The 27,055-nt window shown below is 55.6% G+C and overlaps 2 protein-coding genes across 10 annotated transcripts in view; one reads left to right on the top strand and one right to left on the bottom strand.

Moving 5' to 3' along the window:
* NFYC (nuclear transcription factor Y subunit gamma) overlaps positions 1–10,082 on the bottom strand; it is a 37,197-nt gene extending 27,115 nt beyond the window's left edge. For 3 of the 7 annotated variants that reach the window (XM_080379396.1, XM_080379397.1, XM_080379395.1), the window contains exon 1: positions 5,836–6,006. The gene's annotated coding sequence lies outside the window, so the exon portion shown is untranslated. Of the gene's footprint in view, positions 1–5,835; positions 6,007–9,924 lie in introns of those variants that run through there. The other 4 variants (XM_080379398.1, XM_080379392.1, XM_080379394.1 and 1 more) reach the window with 2 other exon arrangements.
* A 136-nt stretch (positions 10,083–10,218) lies between these two features.
* The window catches only part of RIMS3 (regulating synaptic membrane exocytosis 3), a 28,174-nt gene continuing 11,337 nt past the window's right edge, over positions 10,219–27,055 (top strand). The window contains exons 1-2 of one of the 3 annotated variants that reach the window (XM_080379399.1): positions 10,219–23,581; positions 26,214–26,483. In XM_080379399.1, coding sequence (XP_080235525.1) covers positions 26,264–26,483 — 220 coding nt within the window. In that variant the 5' untranslated portion in view covers positions 10,219–23,581; positions 26,214–26,263. Of the gene's footprint in view, positions 26,484–27,055 lie in introns of all 3 variants that reach the window. The other 2 variants (XM_080379400.1, XM_080379401.1) reach the window with 2 other exon arrangements.

A 27,055-nucleotide genomic window follows, 5' to 3' on the forward strand; every position in this document is an offset into this window, starting at 1 on the left:
ATCCATGCTTGGCTGGATCACACGCAGGCATGCCTCCTACTCTCCCCCTTCTCCACCCCAGTACCTACGGCAGGAATTCTGCTCCTCCCCGGAGAGTCGGCAGCTGGGTTTCGGCAGGCTGGGGGAAAGAGCTGCCTCTCCACCACCCACTCAAGAGAAAAAAAAGAGAGCGAGCAACAGAGCTGATCCCGGCTCTTCTGGCGTGGAGGTGGCAGGGCCAGAGTAACCACCCTGACTTCGTTCATGCAAAGCAGAAATGGGCCAGATAACCTTCCCGATAGGGGAGTTTGTTATGAAGTTACAGCCCTGATCCTGCAGGTTGCTGCATCAGAACAAGCCCGTACCTTTCAGTGGGCGCTGAGCTGGGAACGGCCTCGCAGGAAGACACGTGCTACACGCTCAGCAGGAACGAGAACCGTGTCTCCAGCGCTGCTCCAGCTGCACGGGGAAGGAAGAGCATATCCTACAGCACAGACAATGCACAGCAAAGGCATTTTACTGAACACACACACAAGCACCCAGAGAAACCGTGTCGAGTTTCTTATCTTAACACAGAAGACGGCGTGACCTAGCAGTTAGAGGCAATTGCTGGTGCAGACAATGGTATGCTGCAGCCTTCTGCAGGCGGATTGACAGTTGGCTTTACTCCTTCAGGAGGAAAAAAAATAAAAAAAAATAAAATCAGGCCTAATGCCTGCTTTTACAGAAGTATTGAGTTTCTATTTGCAATGCACTAAGTACCTAACAGCACTGCTAAAAGTCCTCTGGTCCAGCAGCAGTCCACATCAATTTGTGCACAGAAAAATGATACACAGTCTAGGCTTAACTCTGGGCAGGGTTTTGAGAGCACACCTACAGCTAAAGGCTGGGATCAGAAAGCCACCAGGAGCACGGCACAGCATCAGAAACCATGCTACAGAATCAAGACATGACCTCCCCACAGTGTGGCACCAAGTCAAAAATGAGGCTGCAAATATTAGACCACCACAAAAAATAGCACAGGACCAATTTTTTTCTTAAAAGGTAAAGCAAACAAAATGGTCTGAATTTCTGTTTCTACTGGTTATTTTACTTTCCTTTCTTCTTTGAATGAAACAGCACAAGGGTCACGTTTGATATTCGGTGTTTCAACAGTTAAACACGATGAAATAGTGGCTCTTTGCAGTGCCATTTTGGCTGGCAAGCACACAGAGTAAGAAGCAGAGGAAGAAAATTCCCAGACAAGTAACAAGTGTCTAAAATGAATCGTGCTGCCTCTCCAGCTCCTAAATTAAACACCCAGCAGAAATGGAAAAGCTCTTTTAAGTAAAGCATGTTCAAGTTCGTCAAGTCTACTTCACACGATAAAACAGTTGGCACATACCAAAACAATACTGCATGTCCCGTACTTCACCTTATAAACTTTAATCTCCACCAACTTGGCATAAAATTGATATTAGGTATTGCAGCTTTATAAATGTAAAAGAAATTACAAGCTACACACCTCACAACTTATCTCCCAGTACTGGTATACATGCGTTTTACTCCTTAATAACAAGAAAAAAACACAATAAAACAAACTCACCTTAACAAAATTACATGGTCTCAGTCCTGAATAGTTGCGTGCTTACACTTTTATAGGGAAAAAAAAATTTAAAAATTTAGCGAAAAATATTAAGGCAGTGTCTTGCTCTCAGAGGCAGGAGGCATCTCACCCAGACTTGTACCATGTGGGAATGGAATGCCACAACTGCAGTGACATCAGGTAGTCACAAAACAAAAGGATTGTCACACACCCTGAACGTATACAATACAGCATATGGTATATTAATAATTCAAACATGAAATCCAACAGAAATATTTTCAGGCCCACAGGCACTATTTTGGCATCAGCAGTGTTAACCAAGTGATAGGCTTCACCGGTTCAGAAAGGGTTTCAAACATTTCAAGATCCAACGATAGTTTTCAGCTTCGGTGGTACCTATTGGGTACCTGTCACCACGCAGGCACCCATCGCAGAGACCACCTCGGACCGCTGCCCCTGAGAGCTCACAAAAGCAAGAGGGGTCTGACCTGCCTTTGGGTTGGTTTGCCCATTTCTTTTATTTTGTATTTTAGGCAGTGGCAGTTCTGATCACGCAACATACATAGATCCTGCTCTGGAGTACAAGCAGGAGGAAAATGCCTGTTAAAACAGTATGGATTAAACAGACATTCAGCCTGGAGATTATTATTTTTTAAAATATTATTTCAGTTGATATTTTTTAATTAGTTAGAAATAATTCTGCATTAAATTAAGAGTTTCTTTTATATAGAAGTCCTGCGAGTGTCCTCACATTCTCTCATCTTTCTGACAGCCAACTGGCTGAAAAAGCTAAATTGGGTGCTTGCTATTAACCTCCTGGTTACACTGGGACCCAGGCAGCAGCTGGAGCAGACAGCCGTCATATGATGATCCTGCGCTACACAGATGCTGCAGCACATTTAGGGCAAAGTTATGCTTTTAATTCTAATGCAGCCTTAAGTGTGGCGTGTCTCTTTGCTCTTCTGCTGCATTTTTAGCCTCGACCACCACTGTGCTGCTGGAGAGGGAAGAGGGGAAGGCAGAAAGAAGGATTCAAACTAAAGCAGGGCGGCAGCACATACAGTCTAGAAACCCATGAGTGATCAATATGAGGTATTCACAAGAACTTGTGAGGTTTTAGAGCAGAGTGAAAGGCCGTACCAGTCTATAACTGGGCATGTCTTCTGCGAACTTTGTTATCCTGGGTTGGCAAGTCAAATAAACGTGCTGCTTTTAGGGGGCTCTCGGGTTATTTTTCTATAGGGACTACTGTAATAACCAATGTTCCTATTACTTTCTTCAATCCCTTAAGCTAATCTTACTCAAGTTAAATTATGAAATGTCATCTTGCGAAAGTATTATTATTTTCATAAAAACAACTATAAGTCTTTTGCCTCCTGAGATCAGCAGATCTTACTTGAATGAGGCCCAACCTGTACTGCTCCACAGGCAGACATGATGGACTACATCAAACCTGCCTTTTTTTTCTTTAATTTATTTTTTTAAACTGATCCTGTGTTATAAACAAGCAAATTGTAACCTTCTGGGTCACTTTCATTGACTGAAGAAAAGACAAGTGAAAGCAACCTGTTTTGATTTATCAGGAAGTGACCAAACAGCGGAGCAAGTTATAAACAGACAACAGAAAGAAAATCCCCACAATGAGATCGCAGCATGTAGAAAATACTCAGTTTTTGAGAACAAACCAAAAAAAACTTCCTGTAACTCCTGGGAAGCTTTGGCAGGTATCCTGAAGTTTGATCTTGCTCTTGGTGCCCCTTGTAACAGTTGCTATATTTTTTGACCCTCTGAAATAGAAGGTAAATTGCCTTCTTTATCAAAAGATAGTAATTAAAAGAGTTTAAGTTAGCAACCATAAAAATTTAAATCGCTTACAACATGGGCAGATTGGTAAGCCCTGAAATTAAGAAACCGCTTCATGTGCCAACACTATTAAAATACAGATGTCACGCTACATTATATAAATGCAAGATTACTAGTCCGATTAAAAAAAAAAAAAAAAAAACAACCACACACAAAACAACACACCAACCAACCAAATACAGTGGCTTGAAAGGTGACCTCCTGCGGGCATCACCATCCTTCCAGCCAGGTGCACATGTATCCTCTTCCTCCTCCTCCCAGCCACCGAGGTGTTCAACCCAGGGACCACAGTTTCCCACGATAAAACTTGTTCTTCATGCCTTCGCTACTTGTGCTGCCCGTTCAGTTAGTACAAAAAACAAGCATGAAGTCCCTTAAACAAAAAGATGGGCCTGTCTTCTGAGCCTGCATTCCCAGCAGGTAAAACTACCAGGAAAGCCCAGGGGACACACAACTAACTTCTCTCAGTGGTGTAAAATGGGATCCAAGGACCTTCCTTTCCCTCACAGTGCTGCAAGAAAAAGTCAGGAACTGGTGTAATTTGTTAATAATAAACCCTTTACAGTGCTACCAAAATCTTTATGTTTTTTCCTGCTGCTCTTGACCTGCTTTCTAGACCAAGCAGCACCTATTCTTACACGGCTACAAGCTCTTGCAAGCTTCAGCAATGAAACACGACAAACATTGGGTATAACGAACATTTCTGCAGTATTTCTTATTTCATCGTAGCTGCAGATTCCCTCGCGTTCTGCCAACCCTTAACAGCACATAGCAGCTGAATATACCCTAATTTCAAAGCAAAAATCTTAACAAGTCTCATTTTTGCTTAAAGATGCTAACAATGACCTTCACGCTCACAGTAAATCTCCCGATTCTGGCCAACAGCCTGCTACAGAAGTTACTGCAATTCCACTAACGTACCGGAGCAGCCACCATTATTAACAGATGACTTACGATGACGTTTCTCATTCTGCCCCCCCCTTCTCAGACAGAAACTAGTATGACATGCCAGGGGCCACAGGAAGTTGAATAAGCTTTGCCTTATAAGCTTTAGCACAAGGTGATGCTATTCACCAGTCTTAATTTAAATTAAAATACCCAAAATAATACTCGAAGGCTGTAACAATTCAAAGACCATTCAGGTTGAAGTTCAACCCCACGACTCGGTCCTTTGTTAGCAGCTGACACCGACGTGCAGATCAGGTTCACGTGCCAGGGCCCATTTTTCTAACATCCCTACAAAAATAAGTTGCACACTGTAATTACCTCTAATTTTCAAAACAGGGCTTTGAAGGTCAATTAGCAACGGGGAAAACAACAACAATAAAAAAAGGGAAGAGCAGGACTGAGGACACTGGAGCTATGTTACCCAGTTCATCCCCGGGAAGGCAAGGACGCCAACAGCACCATTTAGCATCTCTCCGTAGGAGCGGAGCAGAAGGAATGCCTGCAATGTGCTTTGCCTCCTTGCCGAAAACTAACTTTAATTCTGATCTACAAACTATTCTCCATGTCCTCTATGTCAACTGGGAATAGTTTTCATTTTTCTACTTTGATTCTTTTTTTTTTTTTTTTTTTTTTTTTTTGTTGCAGTCCAAAGTGCCATCAACAAACTTTGTCCTTCATTCTGGAAACTGGGAGCAGTGGTATTTCAAGGTCACTCGTGCTAGTGAAGGCAGGCCTAGCTCCGGCAACTTTCCCTGCGGCACGGCACGGCCGGTGGCAGCTGTATGGAAGCCCAGCCGAGACTCGGGGTGTCACCGGGCCAGCCCCGAAAGCCCTTGAGGCTGGAAAACTTGGAAGCTAAGAGCTACCGTCACCCGTTCCTCTGCCTGTCACCGCCGGGCTGCGGGGCTCCGATGACCTTCAGTGCTTATTCACAAATAAAAAGGAAAACAAAGGGCTGCTGATACTTGGCTGGAGTTGGGCTGGGGGTTTGGGGGTGATGGGGGTGCCGCTGTCCCCCTACCCCCCGCCTCAAGGAGCCACGTTCTGCCCGGTGCTCACTCCCAGCAGCCGGGCAGCCCCCACCAAGGGCAGCCGGGGGAGACCCCCCCACCCGCGGGTCGGCGGCAGCCCCGGGAGCGGGCTGTGTGTGTGTGGGGAGGCGCTGCCATTTTCTCCCCCTCCCAGCGCCGGTTACCGGCCCCGGCGCGGCCCTGCGGGCAGGGCGCGGCCCCGCGCTGCCCCCAGCCATGCCCGCCTGCCCCGGGGGGCTCAGCCCCGGGCCCCAACCACCGCCCCCCCTCCGCCCCACCGCCTCCCCCTCCTCCTGCCGCACAAGGCCGGCCACCTCGAGGCCGGGCGGGCAGCCCCCCGCCGCCAGGGCCTGCTCCCCCGCCACGGGGCCGCGCCGCGGCCGTCCCCCGCCCCAGTCAGCGCGGCTCCGACCGCCGCGAGCAACTTACCGGGCCGCGGCCACCACAGGCCCTGCCCGCCAGCCGCGGGGAGGCTGCGGCGGGGATGCCGCGGCACCCGGGCCTCCCCGCCATCCCTTTGTCTTTGAGCTGACCCCTGCCTGTCGGGACTCCGCGTCCCCGCCGGACCGGGCCGCCGGCCCCTTTAACAGCCGCCGCTCAGCCTACCCTGCTGCGCCCGGCCGGCCCGCCCCGCCCGCGCCTATTGGCTGCGCGCCGCCGGGGGAGGGCGCGGCCCCGCGCCTCCATTGGCTGCCGCCGGCAGCGCAACCTCGCCGGCCACTTCCTGCTTTAAAGTTACCTTGAGAGGCGGCGCAGGGGTCAGAGCGGCGCCTCCGCCGCGCTCCCCGCCCGCGGCCCCTTCGCAGCGCGGCGGCCGGGCCCTCCCCGGCGGCTCCCATTGGCCGCGCAGCTCCAAGTCAAACAAGCGGAGGCTCGTGGGGCGGCCACCGATTGGCCCGCGCCGCTGTCACTCCAAGCAGCGCCCGCCGTACTGCACACGCCGCCGGCGGGGCACCGGGTGCCCAGGGAGCCGCGACCGGGCCGCACCGGCACACGGCGGGGGGGTGCACGTCCAGCACGGGTGGCCCACCGCGGGCGCGGGCCGGGGCCCCCCGGTGCCTGCTGGGGCCCCCCGGTGCCTGTCGAGGGCCGTTCTCCCCGCGGCGGTGCGGAGGGCAGGCCCGAGCCGCCACCGGGAGGTTCCCGCTAAGAGAAAGCGGGCCCTGCCGCAGAACGGAGCGCGGAGGTCCCCGAGCGGGCAGCGGGACTGAGCCACGGGACGTCAAAGCCAAAGGGGCTGCAGCCCGTGGGACTGGGGGCACTGTGTGGCAGGGCTGTTACAGGCCTCTTCCCGGTGGAGGGTTCACAGCCACCGGGAGCCGCGGGTAACGGCTGGTCCGGTGGCACTTCCCACCTCTGAGCCACCGAGCACACATACACAGCACATAGCGGCCTGGATCACATGCATGCTCTGGTGCCTATGGGAGACTGAAAAAATAATCCAGAGGTTGAGAGGGGTGGGGGTGGGAAATCAATCAAAGCCTGCTTTTCAGACAGATAAAGCCCCTGGTTTAGCAGGTGGCTGCCCAAAAAGACACCCTCCTGGTGCAGAGCCCGACCCCTCTCCGTAGGGCCGAATGCCTCCGACATTCCTCCTCGAAGGACGCTCCGGGAAGCGATGCAAGCACTGGCAGAGCTTTCCCCTCTTGGCCATACGCTGGAGATTTCCCCCTTTGCGGCTTCAGCCCCGCACACAACATCCCACCAGCCTCGCTCTGCCCGCACCGCGGTTCTCGGAGCCTCCAAGAACGTTTCTGTAGCTCTTGGATGGGACTGAGAGATGGGAACGGGGTGTTTATGAAGCACAGATGATATTTTAACCTCTACAGACCCATCACTTCCAGCAAGTTACCAATATCTGAACAGATTTCAAGCCGCGTTCCAAGATACAATTTACTGCTTGAAAATAATGTGCTTACAGGATTATATAGAGCAGCAGAGGAAAAAATATTACAAAGCACAGCCAACGCTTCGCTAACCCTGCAGATTAAATTAGTTTGAATCAGATAGCAAGGAGAGATTAATTTAAAAATAGACCTTCCTGGTGATTTATTAAATATAATTGCTTAAAACACATCTTAGAAAAAATAGTAATACTTAGCAATGCTTTGTTCTCTTCCTGTGTCATTCCTCAGATAAAAGCAAGGGCCTCTGAGCTGCGGTATGCTTACTATTAGAGGTATGCAAGGTACTTTCAGGCGGCATGCAAAACAAACCCAGAACAGTCCACCGCCTTTCCTGCAGAGAAGAGGAATGCCTGGCTGGTATTTCGAGTAGTAACAACTGCCCAAACACATTCCCATGCGCCTTCTCACATCATGATGCGACCCAGTCCCCTATGGAGCAAGAGCCCCTCTCCTGCACACAGGTAGGACCCAGCGTGGCCACAGGAACAGCTAATGCTCTCACAGCATTTAATAATTCTTCATGATCGTGAAGAAAAACAAATTAATTCTTGGAAGCCCTACACTAAAGGGTTTATTTCAATCACTGCAGCTGTTCTTGCTCTGAAATCACGCGGGGCAGTTGAGCTAACACTGAGAAACTGCCAAAATCCCACTTGAAAGATTTAACTACAAAGCCACTGGGAAGACACAGGGAGAAAGGAATGCTCTTAACCCAGGAACTGTTGTCTGTTGCTGCATTCTGCAAGTTGCAGCATTTCTGAGAATGCCTTGCTGCACATTATTCACGTATGGCATGAGAACGTACACTGGCAAACACCGGTTATCTTTATAAAGTACAAAATAATGAGACGGAACAGGTTGGCCGTACAGGATAAACGATGGGCTCAAGGTTACCCTGCCACCCCGCAGCAACCTGAGAACCAACGGGATTGCATTTGATTCCCACTCCTCACTTAGAGCAAACAGCTATCTGTCCTCTGCAGGGCTTTCAAGGCACCGCTTTTTGCTTTGACCGAGAACTCTGTGTTCATCCAAAAATGTGTCTAAATCTTCCACTCGGTGTGATCACAGTAGCCCCTGCGTGAGCCGGCGTCTCAAACAAGCCCCTTTAACAGTGACACAAAACACAGCATGGTTATGACGGAGCACGCGATGCCAGATGTGACATTACATCAGGTTCCACCACAACGAGCAATGCCTAAGGGACAGTACTGGTAGGCTGGTACCAGAGCACAGCTCAACTGAAGACAAACACTGATTCTGCAGGAGCAGCTTAGTCCAAAAACGTAACCTAATTAAATAAGGACATGGTTAAGCCTAAGAAAAGGCACACAATGTTGCCAAGGGCAACAGCAGCAAACGATGTTTGATGACCCAGGAGGTCTATTTTCTGAATGCAGGACTAAAGGAAGAGTTAACCACATGCTTGCAGGCTGTTTGCTCTGCATCACAAGTGAAGCCAGTTAAAGACTTTCCTTTTAATTGCCTGTACTCAGACAGCTGTTGAGACACACAAGTAGTTATTCATTAGTATGTGGAGAATACTTTACTCAACAAGACAAGTGTCTCAAAAGGCGATATGAAGTCACGTTTGAGAACTATTGAGCATTATTACTTCTTCTTCTGTCAGCAACCTGAAGCCTACCAGAGCTCCAGGTTCTAGAGCCAGCCCTGGGACATGGCTCAGTCAACATGAAGCATAAGCCAGCCCTGCCACCAAAGGGCTGTCCTGCCACCCCACCTGTCCTGTGCCCACCACTCAGCCCTGCTGCCCCCAACACCCGCACAGCTAATGATGCGGCTGGAGAATGAACTGACCTGAATGAAATCCAACCCAGCCAGAAAGAATTAGCTTCTGTCCATGCCATACTCATACTGCTTTTAACACACGGTGCTTTACTGGTTACTGGGGGGCATTTCCTTCATTTTCTCAGTTCAGGAAAAAGCAGCATCTAGGTAGACCGTATTTATGTGCAGATATTCTCATAGCGCTCCGTGCCCGGGGGTTTCGAGCAGAGCTTAGACAATCCCTCAGATATTTACCAGAGACCCACTGCTCATCATCCCACCGCTCTCCCCACCCAGCGTCGGGGCCACGCTCTGGGTAAGCGTCCTTAAGGCTTTCGGAGCAAAGCAAAAGCCCCAGACACCGGTAAGATACGGCATCACCAGCACGTGAAACCGACCTCTCCCGCAGCACACCCCCTGCCGGGACCCGGCAGGCCGGGCCTGCCCCCACCCCAGCTGCTGGCTGCCAGGGAGGGCCCCGCATCCTGCCCTGCAGCTCCTGCAGTGCCGGGCCCGGCCAGGCCCCGTCCCCCCATCTCCGCGGCCGAGACCCGAGCCCGCCCCTCCCCCACTCCGGGCTGCGCGGGGAAACGGTTCGGTTTCCTGTCTTCTCCCCGGTCCGCTCCTCGTGACCCAATCAGCGCGCAGCCCCTTCCGCCCGCCTCCCCCAGCATGGGCCAATGAGCGGGCGCGGTGCGTCTCCGCCAATCGCAGCGCGGCCGTTGGCGGGGGAGAAGGGGGGAACCCCTCGGGCCGCCCCCGCCCCGCGCCCCCTCACGGGCCGCCGCCGCCGCCTCCCCCCGCCGCCCTCCCGCGCACTCACCGGGGCGGCCGGCGCCGCGACCTCCGCCTCCTCCGCCCGGCGGCCGCGCTGCCTCCGGCCCGGTTGGCGGGAGGCGGGAAGGAGGGGGAGGGGGGCGGCCGGAGCACAGCGAGCGCCCAGCGGCCGAGAAACAAGATGGCGGTGGCTCCGTGAGGCGGCGGCGCGGGGCCCCACCCCTTTCCCCGGGCGGCCGCACTGCGCAGGCGCATGACCCGCGACTGATCTCGCGAGAGCTGCGCCGGGCAGGGGCGGGGCGGGCCGTGGCCGGCGCGGGTGAGGCCGCAGCGGGCGGGGGGTCCGGACAGGCCGCAGCCGTGGCCCGGGCTTCGGCGTGAGGGACCCGCGGCTGCTGGCCTGTGCCTCGGGGCTGCGCCAGGCCTCGGGGTGCGGCAGGGGCTGGCCCAGGTCTTCCCCGGCCTAGGCCTGTGCGGGCCCGGGCGCCAGCGGGGCCTGTGCGGGCAGGCGTGGGGCAGTGCCCTGGGCAGGGGGCCTGCTGTCTCGCTCCCGGGGTCTCCCCTGAGGTGTTGAAGGAAGCCGTCGCTGTTGCTTATTGCCTCTGAAGCCCTGGCTCTCCCCCGACAGCCCCCTGCAGCACGGGGATCATAGCCCGAGGGCTCTCCCAGGACCCCTGGGGTGACGGGTCAGAGCTCTGCATCCCACAGCCCTCGGTGGAGAAGCTGCTCCTCTTTTTAGCCTGTTGGCTCATCCAGGGAGGGTTCCAGCACAGCCTGTCATGGCCCTGAGAGCTGTCCAAATTAAACCTCAGTGAGCTGTCCAACACTCTTCACACAGGCCTCTGATCTATCATCACAGGATAACTTTTCTGCTACTATCCTACCCGAGCTGGAGCCGATTCAAGCAAAAGTCTGTGCTGCAGTTCAGCCAGCTATCTCATTTCCCAGGGACTGCTTTTCTGGCTCAGGGACATGTTACACTGAGGCGTGACTCATACTGCTCCAGTGTTTTTCCCATGAAAAAGTGCATCCTGAAAAGTGACTCCCATCTTTGCCTCCTTATTGTCTTCCTGGTGCCCAAATCGTTTGCATTCAGTTTACAACTAGAAAAAGGATTTGCCTGACAGGTGCTTTAAATGTGATTTGAGAAGGGAAAGGAAGGTTGGGCCCTGTGTGGCTACTGCACTTCCCCTCGCCCTTTCCATGGAGTTTCCAAAATTGGTGATGGCTCCTGGTGAAGTTTCTGATACAACGTTTTGCTGTGCAGGCTCTGCACCCTGTGCAAGAGAGGAGAAAATCCCTTCTGTGTCCTGTAAACACAACGAGTTCAGATCAGTTCTTTCTGTTGTGTGACATTTGCCCAAATGTAGGAAATGGGACATATTTCTGCATACACTGTGGTTTCAGAGCTTGGCTGCCCTGAAAACTGTTGGCACTGAAGTAGGAGATATCTTGCAGCAAATTCCTGCAGTTTTATTGAAAGTCTTGCAACTTGGTGATCTCAGGACACTTGCAAGGCAGCCAAGAGAAATAAGTCATGCTACAGTTGGTTGGGTTTGGTTTTTTTTTTTTAATTCTTACAATTTCTGAGCTAGCTTCCTTTTGTTGTAACGTTCAAGGGTGATGATACGTGATGGTATATGGCCTCTCTTCAAAATGACTCATTTATAAATCAATTAGCCGGCACTGCTGCTGACTTTACTGCCAGGCACAGCTGTCAAACCAGCCAGCTGTTTTTCCTGCCAGGGACCAGGCCCCACTCAAGGGGTTTCTGCACAATACTCTGCTCCTCCTCCAGCTGAATCCTTTTGTGTGCCGTCGTGCTGCGCCCGTGATGCTCCGTTTCCTCCCCACCTGCTCTGTCAGCAGCAATGGATGCATTGTCTGGAGCCGCTCAGCTTCCTCAAGAAGGATCGCAGCCATCTGCAAACACAGAGGTCTCTGTGTCAGCCTGAAACACGTAGAAGCCAAGACAAACAAGAAAGAAAGAGGGAAAAAAAAGAAAAAAAGCCCTTTTCCACTCTTTGCTTTGTTGGTGCTTGCATAGATTTGTTCGTGGTTTGACAAGTTTGTATTTAACCAACATCTGCTACCTTCTCAGCCAATTCCCTCCTGTGCCGGCAGTGGGACCCCGAGGAGCTGTGCTGCACTGCCTGCACCCCAGGGCCAGCTTTTGGAAAGGCTGAATTTGTTTGACACTTAGGAAGATTGTTTCTTAGAGCAGAGGTGACGCGCCTGGCCCTTCTCAGCTCAGCCCCCTGCCGTCCCTTGGGACTCCCATTACATCAGTCCTCTGGACTCATCCCAAATAAGCTGTTGCTTTGAGGCATAGAAAAGAAAAACCTGGATATAAATTATGCATGGACATGGACACACTGCCTTGTAGATTTGAGGGGGAAAAAAAAAGAAAGAGGCAGTTTAGGGCCAGATTTTGGGTCCCGTTAATCCTGCAGGCCACCCTGTTGTGCCACATCTTTGTTCACACCTGATGCCAGGCTACAAACCAAGCTCCTAACCCAGCTCACAACTGCCACATCCCACCCGGTACATCTCCCAGTTGGGGACCATCTATATGATATTTAAGTATGTTTAAGTTCAGAGTATATGCCTGTACACATATTTTTGAAGACCCTGTAGAAAACATTGTCTTCTGCATTGAAAGAAAACCCCAGAAGGATAATTTGACATGAGAGAGATGATGATTTGGGTGCTGCCAAAGGATTCCTTGGGGGACCAAAAGACCTGAAGGAAAATCTAGTGTCAGCCCCAGTGCTGTGAGTCATCAGCAACTTTTATACTCTAGTAGTTCGAGGTCTAAGCTCAGCTCCCAGAACAGCAAGGCGCTTTTACCTTTTCTGGCCCCAAACAACTGTCATGCTCTTCCTAGTTCTCCCAGCCCTCCATCCCCAGTGCAGAGATGACAGAAATGGGTAAAAAAACACCAGGGTTATGAAATCTAGAAACCTTATGAGCTGCAGATGAGCCACTCTGAGCCGAGATGCTCAGCCCAGCTCTAACTGGGGACCCCATTCCCAGGTGAGTGCTTTCACCTTGCCAGCAGTGGGGAGAGGATGCAGCTCTCAGCTCAAGAGCTGGGATTTGGTTCAGCTTGCTTGGTCCCGCTGCAGGAAAGTGGGTTTCCCGGTGCCTGCAGCATCCCAAGGAGTAGCAGATGGTGTGTTAGTGCCTCTTGCCTGGCTGGTGCCCAGCACAGATCAACCATGCTAGCTTTCCCAGCAGGATACTGGTGAGCACACATGACCCGATTGCTCCTTGCAGAACAGCGAAAGGAGATTTTACAGCATCTCAGCGTAGCTCCTTCTGCGAGAAGTGGGACATGGTGCAGGAACGAGAGAGCAAGCTGCAGAGCTGACACAGCACCGACAACCTCCCTGAGCCCCAGCAGCAACGTGCTCATCAATCTCCATGGGCAAAGGCCCCAGTGGTGCCAAGGGGACAAGCCCCTCGGCCCACCCGGGGTTGACCCCACAGCCTGGCTCTCTGGACAAGGACTAGCACCTGTCCAGGGCAGCATTATTTTGGAGAAGCCTCTGCAAAACACACTGGGTCTATCTAGTCCCCAGCCCCAGGGCAGCTCCAGTCTCCCAGCATTTCTGCCCCTTCTTTGTGTTTTCTGTTGCCCATTACATCCACCTCTTGCCAGCACAAGCAGCAGCCATGCTACGGGCAGATGCCTGCCCAGCAGAGGCAGGGTAACGGCAGCACATGACAGCCACGGGGTTTGCAAAATCCCAGGGTCACCCCTGCAGGGACAGCATGGTTTGGGGTGCCTACAGTGGCAGGGCTTGCAAAACCTCTTCCACGCTTTCCCTTAACCCAGAGCCAGCACGCTCATCCCTGTGCTGCATGCTGCCAATAGCCCCTGCAGTACCATAAAGTCAAGCTCCACGAATCCTCTTACGTGGGCTTTACCGGAGTAATCGCATTAAACCACCCCCTTTTCACTGGTGCAAAAACAAAATGTAAAGGAGACGGTGGAGAAGAGCCAGCAAACCAGAGAGCTGAGCTCCTTAACGAATTAAGAGACATCAGAGATAGGAGAGCCCTGATGGGATCCCAGTGCAAGACCAAGCCCAGGGCTTTTGTCCATCCCGCTCTGGGGAAGCGCTTCTCGGGGGACTTACCACAGGGGCTGTCAGTGTCACACACCCCTGGTCTCAAACGTGCAGGAACGAGCCATGGAGTCCCTGCCAGCGGGAGGTCAGCGAGGGATCCCAGAGCAACCTGCCAAGGGAAGCAGAAAACCGGAGCAGGTCAGAAAGTTTCCTACCAATCAAACTGAAAACTTTGTCATTATTATTTTATTATTGTCATGAAATGCCATGTTTTATCATTGAAATGTGGCAGTTGAAAAAAAAAGTTAGCAGAGGCTTTTCACTGCTGAGACACGTGTTTTCACTATCTCTTTCCCCAAAACAATGTGTTCCCAGGACTGACACTTTCCCCAGAAAGCTTGAAGTTTGCTTTGATGAAATAGCCTTCCCTACCGAGATATTTTCAGCTAGTTTTTCTAACTATTACTCATAAAGGCCCCCTCCAGACAACCTCTCTCCCTCCCTGAGTTTGTTTATATGCTTTGAATTCTGTTAGGAAACCATCTCCTTACTTCAGCGATGTTTTATCCAAGTTTCCATATTTAGTTCTTTCAGCTATTCCTGCTCCTTAACCAGCTTTCCCGCACACAACACCGGGACCCGCCACATCCCCGCTGTCCCCAGCATCCCCTTCCCCTCCAGCACCCACCGCAGGGGGAAATTTTTCCCCATCCTCCCTGCACTGATGGATGCCCATTGAGCATCATACCCACCAGCCCACCCCAGGGATGCGGTCCCAAATTGCACCCAGACTCTGACCCGAGTACGGGGAACCTGGTGGAGGCTTTACCCCTGAAGGCTGGGTGGTTCCCTGCAGCCCAGGGTGCTGCCAGTGGCTCGGGGACCCCCAGCACTGCAAAGATGGGGAGCCCACCCACTGGGAAATCCAAGCCCAGTGCTATTTTAGGGAGGGACAGAGTTAAAGTCGGTGAAGGAGGGTTTCCTCCTGGCACGTGGCTCCATGTCAGCTGCGGTGCTCAGCCTGCAGAGGCAACGCAGGGAAAGCACTAGAGGAATTTAACATGAGTAAAAAGAGACGCTGCTTAGAGGAAAATTAGTGTTTGCATTCAGGGAGCCAAGGTGAGTCCAAGGGCAGTGCAGGAACCAGGGCTGCCTCTCCATTCAAACTTTCTCTTTCAGCAAGAACCAGGGCACAAGAAGTGCCCCCTCAGTCCTCGTTCCCCCTGGGAGGGCCACGTTTGCACCCGCCACCAAAAGGGATCATAGCTGGGAGGTTTACGTGTTCCCGAAGGAGCAGGCACCGCGGCCACCCAGGCTGAGCAGGGACCGGCTGGCAGCGCTTCAGGTCTGGCTGGAGGCTCCCGCAGTCCTGTGGGCAGCTCCGGGGGTCCGGCTGATGGGTGGGGGTTCCGGCTGGTGGCTTTTGGGGTCCGGCTGATGGGCGTAGGGTCCAACTGGTGGCTTTTGGGGTCCGGCTGATGGGCGTAGGGTCCAACTGGTGGCTTTTGGGGCCCGGCTGATGGGCGTAGGGTCCCACTGGTGGCTTTTGGGGCCCGGCTGATGGGCGTAGGGTCCCACTGGTGGCTTTTGGGGCCCGGCTGATGGGCGTAGGGTCCAACTGGTGGCTTTTGGGGCCCGGCTGATGGGCGTAGGGTCCAACTGGTGGCTTTTGGGGCCCGGCTGATGGGCGTAGGGTCCAACTGGTGGCTTTTGGGGTCCGGCTGATGGGCGTAGGGTCCAACTGGAGGATTTTGGGGTCCGGCTGATGGGTGTAGGGTCCAACTGGTGGCTTTTGGTGTCCGGCTGATGGGCGTAGGGTCCAACTGGTGGCTTTTGGGGTCCGGCTGATGGGCGTAGGGTCCAACTGGTGGCTTTTGGGGTCCGGCTGATGGGCGTAGGGTCCCACTGGTGGCTTTTGGGGCCCGGCTGATGGGTGTAGGGTCCCACTGGTGGCTTTTGGGGCCCGGCTGATGGGCGTAGGGTCCAACTGGTGGCTTTTGGGGCCCGGCTGATGGGCGTAGGGTCCAACTGGTGGCTTTTGGGGCCCGGCTGATGGGCGTAGGGTCCAACTGGTGGCTTTTGGGGTCCGGCTGATGGGTGTAGGGTCCAACTGGAGGATTTTGGGGTCCGGCTGATGGGTGTAGGGTCCAACTGGTGGCTTTTGGTGTCCGGCTGATGGGCGTAGGGTCCAACTGGTGGCTTTTGGGGTCTGGCTGATGGGCGTAGGGTCCAACTGGAGGATTTTGGGGTCGGGCTGATGGGTGTAGGGTCCAACTGAAGGCTTTTGGGGTCCGGCTGATGGGCGTAGGGTGTGGCTGGAATATCTTTGGGTTTGGCTGATGGTTGTAGGGTCCGGCTGGAGGCTCCTGGGGTCTAGTTGATGGGTGTAGGGTGTGGCTGGAATCTCTTTGGGTTCAATTGATGGTTATAAGGTCCAACTGGTGGCTTTTGGGGTCCAGTTGATGGGTGTAGGGTCCAGCTGGTGGCTTTTGGGGTCCAGCTGATGGGTGTAGGGTCCAGCTGGCTGGTGTCGGGTGCAGCCAGCAGCCCCTAGAATCCAGTTGCTGGGTGTAAGCTCTGGCCGGCGGCTGTTGGGGTCCAGCTGGCCGCTCTCAGCGTGCAGCCGCTAGGAGCGGGACGCAGCCGGCAGCTCTCGGGGGGCCCCGGTGGGACCCTCGGGGGGATGCCGGCCCCTCTCCGCCGCAGCCCAGGCCGTCGGGGCCGGGCCCGGGGCTCCCCCGCCCGCCGCTCCCAGCAGCCCGCCGGGGCCGAGGGGAGGAGCGGGCACGGGCGGCGGCGGCGGCGGCAGCGGCGGTGAGTGCCCGCGGCGGCGGTGCGGGTGGGGCGCTCCCGGGCCACCGGGGCGGCGACCGCCTCGGTCCCCGCGGCCAGCGGCGGGGCCGCACCTGCCTCGGAGCATCCCCCGGCCGGCGGCAGGTGGGGGGGGGCAACGATTTTGGGGGTTGGCCGTCGCGGATGCGGTGCTGGGAAGGAGCGGGATGGGCGCTCCGGTAGCCCCGGGGAGGGCAGAGGGAGGAAGGAAGGGTCCCGACCCCCGGTGGGACAGCCTTGCTGCTCCCCCCGCACCCCACGGCTGCCTACGAGGTGTGCCTGGCACCCTGAAAACGTACCCCAGGCTCCGAGCCGAGACGTGGACACCCCGAAAATGTCGCTGCACCGAAAGCGTGGGTGCTGCGGCCACACTCGCCCCGTCCCCAGGGGGTCCCCAGCCGGGCGCTGCCGGGGCCGGTGTACCGGAGCCCTCCGCAGCTCGGGGCGATGGGCAGCGTTTCCCAGCCAGCGGCTGGGGAACGGGAGTGCTTTCCCGTGCCATCCATCATCCCCGCTGAAAGCCCGTTGACGTCAACCCCGTCCCGTGCACGCTGGTCCCCACCGCCGGGCAAACGGGGGTAGGGACCGGTGAAAGCCGGGGGTCGGGACCGGTGAAAGCCGGGGGTCCTGCCTCGGGAGGGCTTGCCTCAGGGCGTCATCCTTGAACCCAGCAGCCCACGTAACGCCGGCGCTCACCTCTCCCCGGGCTTCCCAGCGTCTCCAGCCTGCGCTTCGTACATTGCTTTGACTCTGCTCAATCCAGAGACCCTTCTGTGCTCTGTGGTGTTTCAGGCAGGTGCTGTGGCTGGTTCTGTAGGGAAATCTGTTAAAGAACTGGTAAGAAAGAGTGAAATAATGCCCCAGGATGGGCAAAGGCCCCTGCACTGCTCCCTGCTTACTTTAACTCAGGTTACAGCGAGTGGAGAGAAGCCTGAGGGCAGCGTGGGCATTGCTTATTCCCCACAGCAGAGAAGCACCCAAATGCGCATGGCCCTGGCCAGCCACCACGTCTACTGAACTGCTGCGGAGCAGTGGCCACCCTGCACCTCAAAATGGTCCCGAGGGCCCCCACGTGGGTATTCACACTGAGCTGCAAAGTTGCCCTCCCCAGGAGGTGGTGGCTGTGCCGGGCTCTGCGATGGCCAGTGCCCGCTCCGGGGGGTCTGGGAAGCATAGCGAGGGGTCTTTCAAGGCTGAGCAAAACAATTCGCTCTGGGCTGAATTGCATCACTTGGTGCACAGGAAACATCCCGCGGGGCTTTGCTGCTTATTTCATTAGTGTGCTGAGAGCAGGAGCCTGCGGATCCCCTTAGGCCAGCAACATGGGAACAGGCCTTGCTGCCAGGCACAGCAGCCTGGGGTCATCCCACTGCTGTGGGACGAGGGGCCACCTGCCCAAACCAGCCCTGGCATGGCTGACTGCATCACACGGCCGCTTCCCCCAGCAGTCAAGTGACTGCTCCCACACTTCTCACCACCAGCCCCGGTTTAGACGTGTGCCCATTTCTTTCTATATCAACACCTCTCAAAAGCCAGCCCTTTTGCTGTGCTTACACATCTCTCCTGAAGAGCAATGTACCTCCTCTGACATCCCTTTGCGAGGGCACGCTCCTGCTGCCTCCCACGTCCCAGTGCTCCACTCCGCAGGCATGGCATTGCTGGGCTCTCGCTTCGTCCCTGTCCTCGCAGCACTGGTCGCAATGGTCTTTGTGGGATACAGACAAAGGATGAGATTGTGGCACTGGGGAAAAATCCCCACCAGCTTCCCCCGCACACCCCAGGTCTGTCCTCCTGCAGCTTCTCCTGCCCCTGGAGCTCAGCTGAGTCAGCCCGTGTGGACTGGGCATTCCATGGGCTCATGCCTGCTCTCGCTGCCGCACAGCCCTACAGGAAGCATCACATTGACGCAAGATGCAGTTTAAGGTTATGAAAATACCTAATTTTCCTGCTTATTAAAACCCAAGCCACACGGCACCATCTCCTTGCATCCATTTCGATGCACTTAAAATGTTTTGTCACAGCATCTCAAATAGCAGGGAAACAGGCTTATTTGATAATTATTTTGAAGAGATGTAGCACAGCACTGACAGCCTGACGCTGACACACCGTGCCCGCTGCCTGCCAGGTTCAGGGGCTCCCCATCTGCCTTGGGATGCTGTGTTCAGCCGCAGAGGGATCATGGTAAGAGCCTCCCTGGGCTCCTTGTCCTTACTGCAGACAAAGCGGCTCTTGGACCTGGAGGTCTCTCAGCTTGCAAATAGCAAATTGCACCTATTTTAGTTGTTGGGTGGTGGGGTGATGCAAAAGCATTTGGCCTCTGGGCACACTCATGCGTTGTCCCTCTCCCCACCCAAGGCATGTGGGCTCCAGTGAGCGGTGCCTTGCTGGGAGCAGCTGTTCCAGTGCCCCATTGGCTTGTCCCCCGGCTCTGCTGGGGACATGGGTGCTGGTGCCAGCCCAGGAGAGCTGCCCTGGCTTCCCACATCAGATCAGGCACAGACCGTGGCAGAGTGATGGGTGTTTGCCATGGGCAGTGCCAGGCTCCCGCCGTCTCTTGGCATCACTTTGGCTGACAGAAGTCTTCCCATGGCAAGCAGGTTTTCTGCTGATCCCTGAAGAAGCTTTGCTATAATAGTGCAGCCTTAGCATTTAAAAAGCAACTTTTTCTGCAAACAAGCCTGCTTACCCCCTGGCTCCTGCCGGACTCTGGAGCAAGCTGGGACCCATGGACTGGATGCTGTCAGGGGGCCACATTCACCATCCTGCTGCTGGACACAGAGCTGGAGGGGCCACAGGGTGGGTTTGGTCACCCATCCTGGGGCTGCGGGGTTGATGGCTTGGTCCTGGGGAGCCCAACATGGGGCTGTATCATTGTGTGGCTCTGCTGCGGGCAGGCTTAAGTGACACGGGGCAGAATGTGGTCAGTACTTTGATTTGAATCCAAGAGGACTTTAGAGCTCTTGGCCCATGTGGGATACAGAGTCCCTGAAAGGTAAAGCAGCATTTGCTAATGCAGAAAGGGGAGGGAAAGGGGGTTTTGTTGGGTGCTGGCCGCCAGTGGAAGGAAATCAGATGTTCTCTGCAAGAAGAGGAGCGCTAGTAGGAGCAGCAGAAAGCCAGAGCTGATAGCAGTCCTTCCCCTGGAGGAAGCAGCTCCATGAAATATTGATGGGATTCACACACAGCAGACGAGCTGTGTGAGCTGCATTGCAGAACTCGAAGCTGTGCAGCTGGGAAGGCAGCGGCTGCTGGGTAGGAAAAGCTCCTTTCCACAGCCCTTCCATGCTGGTGGAGATTGGTACCAACCCTGGCCCTGTCGTGGTGGTGCAGACCCTCAGTGCTCAAGCACCAGGCAAAGGTTTGGGGTCTGGGTGCCAGCGATGCCATCCCCAACCCATCCCTGGGGACACTGAAGGCCCTGGGCTGGTTTCGGACATCCCTGCTGTCCCCCCATGGAAGTGCCTCAGTTTTGGGGGCCACATGGCTGCAGCATCATGGTACCCAAGGTGGCTGCTGGCAGCGGCCACGTGCCTGCTCACGCATGTCCCCAGTGAGGTTCTGCTCCCTCCCAAGCTGCCTTGCATGACCAAAACCAGCACCAGGGTGCAGCCAACGCAGTGGCACTGAGCTCTGCCCTGCGGGAGCCTGGTCCAGGCAGCATGTCTGCAGGATGAGACCAGACCATCAGGGATGCCCTGGTGCTTGCCGCAGTGCCACGAGCCCTCGTCTGCCGGGCAGCTAACCCAGCAGGCTGGGCTTGGTAGGAGCTGGCTGTCCCCCAGCCGCAGTCCCGCCGAGTGGCTTTTGCTCCTCTGATTCTTTTATGTTGCCTAGGAAACGATAGGATTCAGCACAGATCTGATTTAACCGAGCAGCAGACGTCATGCAGGGACATGGGGGAAAGGGACGGTGTGGTCAGGGCGCTGGCCCTGGGATCCTGGCATCTCAGAGGGGGCTTAGCCCAAGATCTGGCCACCAGGCAGGGGCAGACACAGGTGCCCCCAGCTCCCGCAGCCATCCCCCCACCCAGTGAAAGAGGACTTCGAGGAGGGTGCTGGAAGATGTCGTGTTCCTGCCTGTTCCTCTTGGAGATACTCTGTTCCCTGTCCCAGTGCTCCTGGATGGATCCCTTCTGCCAGCAGCGCCACTTCTGCTGGAGCTGCGGCACCAGCCTGGCTGGAGGTGACACATGCTTTGTGAAGGGGATGGCAAGTAAATTTCCATGGCCGAGGTAATGGCATTTGGTCAGAGCCAGGACTGAGGAAGACACACGCTCCGGCATGGGACAGTCAGTTCCGTGTCACTGCTGCACTGGGGACCCCACGCAGGGCTGCAGCTCCAGTTCTCTCTTGCTCTGTGTCCCAGCGGTGCTCCCAGCCCGTCCCCATGCACGGGAGCAGCACGGCAGCAGGGAGAGGAGCACCTGCACCAGAAGGGCTGTTCAGACCCGAGCCACTGCCAGGCTTGAGGAATACCATCCCACTGCTTATCCCATAAGAGTGCGATGCATTGCTTGGGTTGCTGGAAGAGCTGGTCTCCGTGAAGCCATCACTCAAGCCCTTGGGGATGTCCTGAGGCCACAGCACTGGCCACTGTCACCACATCTGGGCAGGGGACCGAGCTCTTCACCCACAAAACTACCACCAGCACTTCCCATCCAGATGGAAAACCTCTGGCTCTGCAGACAGACCGGGCTGCACGGTCTCCTTCTTGGCAAAGCCCCGCACGCCAGGGCACTGCTCTGCCATCCCTCCCAGAGAGCAGCTCCGGTGCTGGATGGGGTGGGTGAGCAGCTTTGGTGTTTTGTCCTCCTGCTCCCACCCAGATGCAGGCACCTGCATTTTGGGGAATCACCTGGACTGGAACAACACGGCAGGAGCATGCCATGGGATTTGCCCCATGGCCCTCCTCTTCTTCCTTCCAGGCACAGGCTTGCTAAACCTCGCTCGTGCAGCAGCCAGGCCTTTTTCCCGGTGCATGGGAAGGGGCCAGCATGAGCTGGAGCATCCTCATACAGCATCCCCTCAGCACAGCCCTGGCTCGGCCCCATCCAAACTTCTCTAAGCTCCACTTTTCCTACAAATGGAGCACATTTGGAATCATTCTTTAATTTCAAGGTTTCTGTTTCCTGTGGAGATTGTGCAGGAAGATTAATGCTGTGCCTGCAGCAAGTTTCAGCCAGAATATAACTTCCATACCCTGCCCGAGCCACAAGATGCTTAACTCCAGTAGCTGGAGTTAACTTGCAAGTTCTCAGCTCATGTGCACTGAATTATACCTCTTGCTGGGCAATTAAATTTATATGAGCCTATCAAACCTGAAGCAATTAATTAGAATTAAGTACTTTTAGGGGAAATATGTCCTTGCCTTATTTCCTAATAAAAGGAGGAATATGTGCTTGCGAGCTGTGCTGCTGTGGCTTGCCCCAGAACGTTGTGCCTTGCTCAGGACTGGCAGGGCCTCATAGCGGCAGCTCTAGCAAGTTTTCTTTCCCCCAAACCGCTGATTTTAGGGCCTACCTGCTCCAGATGTCAGCAGCATTTCAGTGCTTCCCCTCCAGGCTGGAAGCAACCCCACTGCAGGGGGCCAGGGACTGCAGGGGCAGCCCAGGAGCAAGAGGACCTGTGGCCCCACTGCCAGGGCTTTCCAACCTAGGAAATTCCCTAGGGATACCCACCCTGAGGTCTTTGAGGGAGCAGACGGTCCCTAAAATCCCTCTGCCTCTTTCCCCACAAAGGCAGCATCCCAGCCAGCCCCACCATGCTCATTTATCACCACCCTCCTCTTTTCACCTGTGTCAGGGACCCATCCCCACCTGTGTGGGGTCCCTCCTGGGCTCCTCCCTCCTTCCCCAGAGCCTTTGCCAAAGCACCCGATTTTTTCCATCAATATTTTGCCCCTCATTTCTATTTCGGTGGCATATTTGAGGCCAGCACTCCCTCAAAGCCCCAAACAGTCCCTTGCTATGTGCAGACCCTGGCACTGTCCGGTCACTGGGATGCACCAGCCGTGGGGCTCTAGAGCCCCGTCTGCTCCCTGGGGTCACCTGCAACCCCAACCTTCCGTGCCGCCTTGCATCCCACTTTTCCCCGATCTATCGTCCCCCGGCAGACCCGTGACACCCGGCTGGGGGGATCCAGCAGGATCATTGGGCACCCAAAGCCTGGCAGAGGGATGCCCCCAGCATCACTGAGGTGCATCCCACCGTGCTGGACCGCTCTGCCCCTGCTTGGGGCTGGGAGGAGAACTGGGTCAGCGATGTAACCATGGAGATGCTGAAGGAGATGCTGAAGCAGCGTCGGCACAGCCCCACTCTCCAGAGCCCTTTAAAGATTAACCAGACCCGTCACCCTCCATCTCCAGCCGGGGATGGGGCTGGGGGGCTGAGCCTTCTTGGCGGGCAGAGCGGGGTGGGCGCTGCCCAGTCCTCCTCCACCTGCGCAGGACGGTAAGATACCTCCGTCTCCTCTTTTCCTTTGGGGTGCCATGTGCGGGGAGGGCAGGGCTCAGCCCAGGCAGCCGTAGCAGCGATCGAAATGCAACAGGGAAGCTGTTTTCTTGCTGGTGGTGCTTGTCTGCGTGTTGTGCATCAGCGTCAGGGGCTGGCTGCGTGTCCACCAAGCAGCGGAGCAGCCGGGGGGATGCTACAGCCATGACACCTCTCCCAGCTGCTCAGCCGGTGCCCGCTGGCTCCGTGCATCCTGCAGCCATCCCAGCCCGGTGGCAAACCGGGGCTGGCTTGCTGGAGAACTTCTCGGCACTCGCGGTGGTTGTTGTCGTTGCAGTGTGACAGCGGTAAGCGCTGGCGGGGGCTGTGGGCGCTGCCCCCCACCCCACGGCTCGGGGACGTGCTTCCACAGCAGGGAAGGAGGGGGCTTGCATGCGATCCAGCCGCTGCTGGAGTGTCACGGTTGTTTGCTCTGGGAATCCAGGTGTTTTGCAGTATAGAAAATAGATGAAATGCAGAGTGGGAGGTGCAGGGAAACCTGGTGCCATTCCCTGAATCCCCCACCCGCTGCTGGGGAACGGGAGCTGGGGGCAGAGGCAGCATCAGGGCCGTCTGTGCCTGCCGAGGATGCTGTCGTGGTGTTGAGGCCGCCTCAGCTGTGGGAGCTGTGGGCTCTGGTGCTTGGGCACGCTCTCCGGCCAAGCTGCTCTCAGCAGCGAGCGCTGGGCACCTCCCTGATCGCCCTGTTTGGCACCCGCTCTCCACAGAGGCCAGAAGCAGATTGTGAAAAGGGATAAGGGGTGAAATTACAGGCAGGGTAAAGAAAATCCTTCCTTTGGGCTGAGGAGCGTGCGCTCCGCTTCTTTTGCGGTGGATTATCTTTATGTGTGTTGCATTGGAAATGATCCCATTAGCGCGGTGCTCTCCTGATCTAATTTGCTTCCACCAGAGCCGGGTGCTCTCCGGGTGACTGAAGCATCGAGCGGGGAAAACAGCAGCCAGGAGCTTGGTGTGTTTTCCTGGCTGTACAAATAACGGGGCTCGGTTGTGGCACAGCTTTTCTTGCCCATAACGCTGTGTAGAGAGGCCCGAGCTGGGTGCTGTGCCCAGCTGAGCCCTCGTGCAAAGGGATGTGTGTTTGTTTAGGCACAGTCTAACGTCAGGTTTGCAGGTGGGGAAACTGAGGCATGGGGAACGGGAGCGGCGTGCAACAGAGGGGGCCTTGGGGAAGTGGTTGAGGAGGTGGTTGGGATCCATTACTTGTGGCAGGCGCTTCCTAAAAGAAAACCTGGCCCTTGCAAGCAGCTGCAGCGGGTTTGGAGCTTGGAGGGTGCCTGGAGAGTGGCAAGTGGCATTCAGAAAATGCTCATCCCTAAGGTCCCAAAGGATCCCAAAGCTCAGCACTGACCCCACTCTCGAGCAGATGCCAGTATAGGACAAGTGCTGCTGGCTGCTTTTGCCTGTCTCAGCTTGTGAATTTGGCATCATTTGTCACCGGCACATGGCTCTGCCGGGGTGGCTCTGGAGCCGGTGCTCACCCCATGCCCACAGCTTTATCCAAGGGGCTTGGGCCTTCGTGCAACTGTTTGTTCAGCAGCAAAGGCGAAAAAATCCCTTGTGCATGTGTGTGCACGAGGGAAAGCATGTGCTATGGTCATGCTGCACCCCAAATCTTGCTGAATGCACGTGGCCATGCCGGGGTCCTGCGCAGGGATGAGCGTGGCTGGGTGTGAGGAGTGGGGGTGAAAGCAGTGTGTCACCACACGCTCGCCCGAGGGAGCCAGGGGCAGAGCAGGGGAGGAAAACACCAGCCAGAAGGGAAACATGGGACGGCTGCTGCTCTCTGGGAGCTCATTAATGATATTAATGACTAATCACCCACTTGCCCCTGTTTGCATCCCTTCTGTAATTGATAAATCAATTCAGTTCAGCAGCGCTGGAGCCAAGCCCGTGGCTCCTGTTGGGTCCCAGGCCAACTGTGTCCCTGCAAAACTCCTTCCCCTGATGGCAACAGGCAGCAGAAGCCCCCCCCTTGCCCCACTCCCCTCTTCCCAGCCATAACTTATCCTCTACTTTTGCAGCCATCTCTCTCCCTTGAAAGAGAAATATTTTTCCAGGCGCTGCCTCCATCCATTATCATAAAGTGGCTTCACTTGGCCTGGAGTTAATAATTCACCTTTCCTTGGAAGATGGATGCTCCCATCCCGCTGGAGTTTAAATATTCATGGGGAAGGGAAGGCAGCAACCGCTGTGCTGTGCAGGAGGTCTGGCAGCCACATCACAGCCTCTGCCACCAGCAAACACGCCGGTCCCCAGCACCCTGGCACCCCGGCACCCCAGCACCCTGGTCCCTGGCACCCCGGCACCCCGGGAACCTCAGCACATCTGCAGGATCCCTCTGGGCACCGTCTGCTGCCAAGGCTTCATGGTGGACCCCAGCAGCAGCCCGGGGTGGTTTGGTGGGCTGGGGCAGGATCCGGCCCCCGTGGCAGTCAGCTGTCTCGGGGTGGAGCAGAGGCGCACGCGGAGCAGCATGTAGGGATGCTGCAGCCTCTCGGAGGAGGAGACCCACAGGAGGAACTTTGCTGGTTGTAATTTTGGACACCTTCAGCAGGGGTGGATGGGGCCGTACCTAAGCCTTGGGGTCCCCTTCTCCCAAGCCAGGCAGGTTGGGGACACACAGAGCCCTCTGCCCTCCGGTGGGTCTCTCTCAGAGCTTGGGCTGGCAGGGTCCACGCCATGACTCAGCTGCACGGGGGTCCTGCACCCCTTCTCTCACCGCAGCCTGTGCCAACTCCTGCCCACACTGGTGGGGAAAAATGGTCCCGATGGGTTGTGCCGCCTGAATTTCATGGTTTATAAGTGCCTTGGGGGACTGTCCATCCCTGTGGGGCTGCTCTGGGTGCGGCTGCAGTGCCGTGGCCAGTGGCGCTGCCCAGCGTGGCTGGCCTTGACACATCCCCTGCCTCCCCCCTGCAGCTGATCCCACCCAGCAGAGCCGGGGCCGGCGAGCGTGTGAGCGGCTGACCATGTTCAACGGGGATGCCAGCTCCTCGGCGGCCAGGAATGTCGTCCGTAGCTCCAGCATCAGCGGTGAGATGTACAACATCGAGAAGAGTGCGCGGGGCAGCGCCGACTCTGTCACCATCACTGCCAGCAAGAAGAGGCGCTCCAGCCTGGGTGCGAAGATGGTGGCCATCGTGGGATTGTCCCAGTGGAGCAAGAGCACGCTGCAGCTCAACCAGACCGGTGAGCCCCCCGGTGCTGCCAGCCCCCCCAGCTCACCCCTTTGCTTTTAGGAGAGGTGCATGCTCCCGGCTGCCCAAAGCAATGCTCTAGCCACCCGTGTCTGATGAAAACACCTACAAAAGCGCATTGTCAATACCCCCCCACCCCGGCACACTGGTGCTTCTCCAGGTGCCAAAACCATTTGCAGACCAGAAGTGGGGACATTGCTGGAGCTCTGCCCGCCTGGGGGGTCTGCCCTCGGTGTGTCTCCCCCCGAGGTAACGGCAAGTCCTGGCTGCAGGGCTGCGGGCATGGAGGGAACTTGGAGAAAGGACTTGTCAAATGGTCTGGCTCTGGGAAATATTTAAATGCTTAAAATAGCTTTTTAAAGGGCGGGGGAAGCAAAAAGCTCATTTTAGTGCAGGCTTTTTCTCTAGTTATTGCTTTTTTATTCTAGTTCACGTTGGCATTTTGTGATTTGGGAAAAGTTAATTTGGAGCCCTCCAGCCCTGTGCATCTGAGGTTTTTCTGAAGGGGCAAAATTATCCCCAAAAGCCAAGCAAAAAGTGCCGGAGCCAGGCAGAACCACACCT

Source organism: Falco punctatus (genome assembly GCF_963210335.1).
Source record: "Falco punctatus genome assembly, chromosome: 3".
NCBI lineage: Eukaryota > Metazoa > Chordata > Aves > Falconiformes > Falconidae > Falco > Falco punctatus.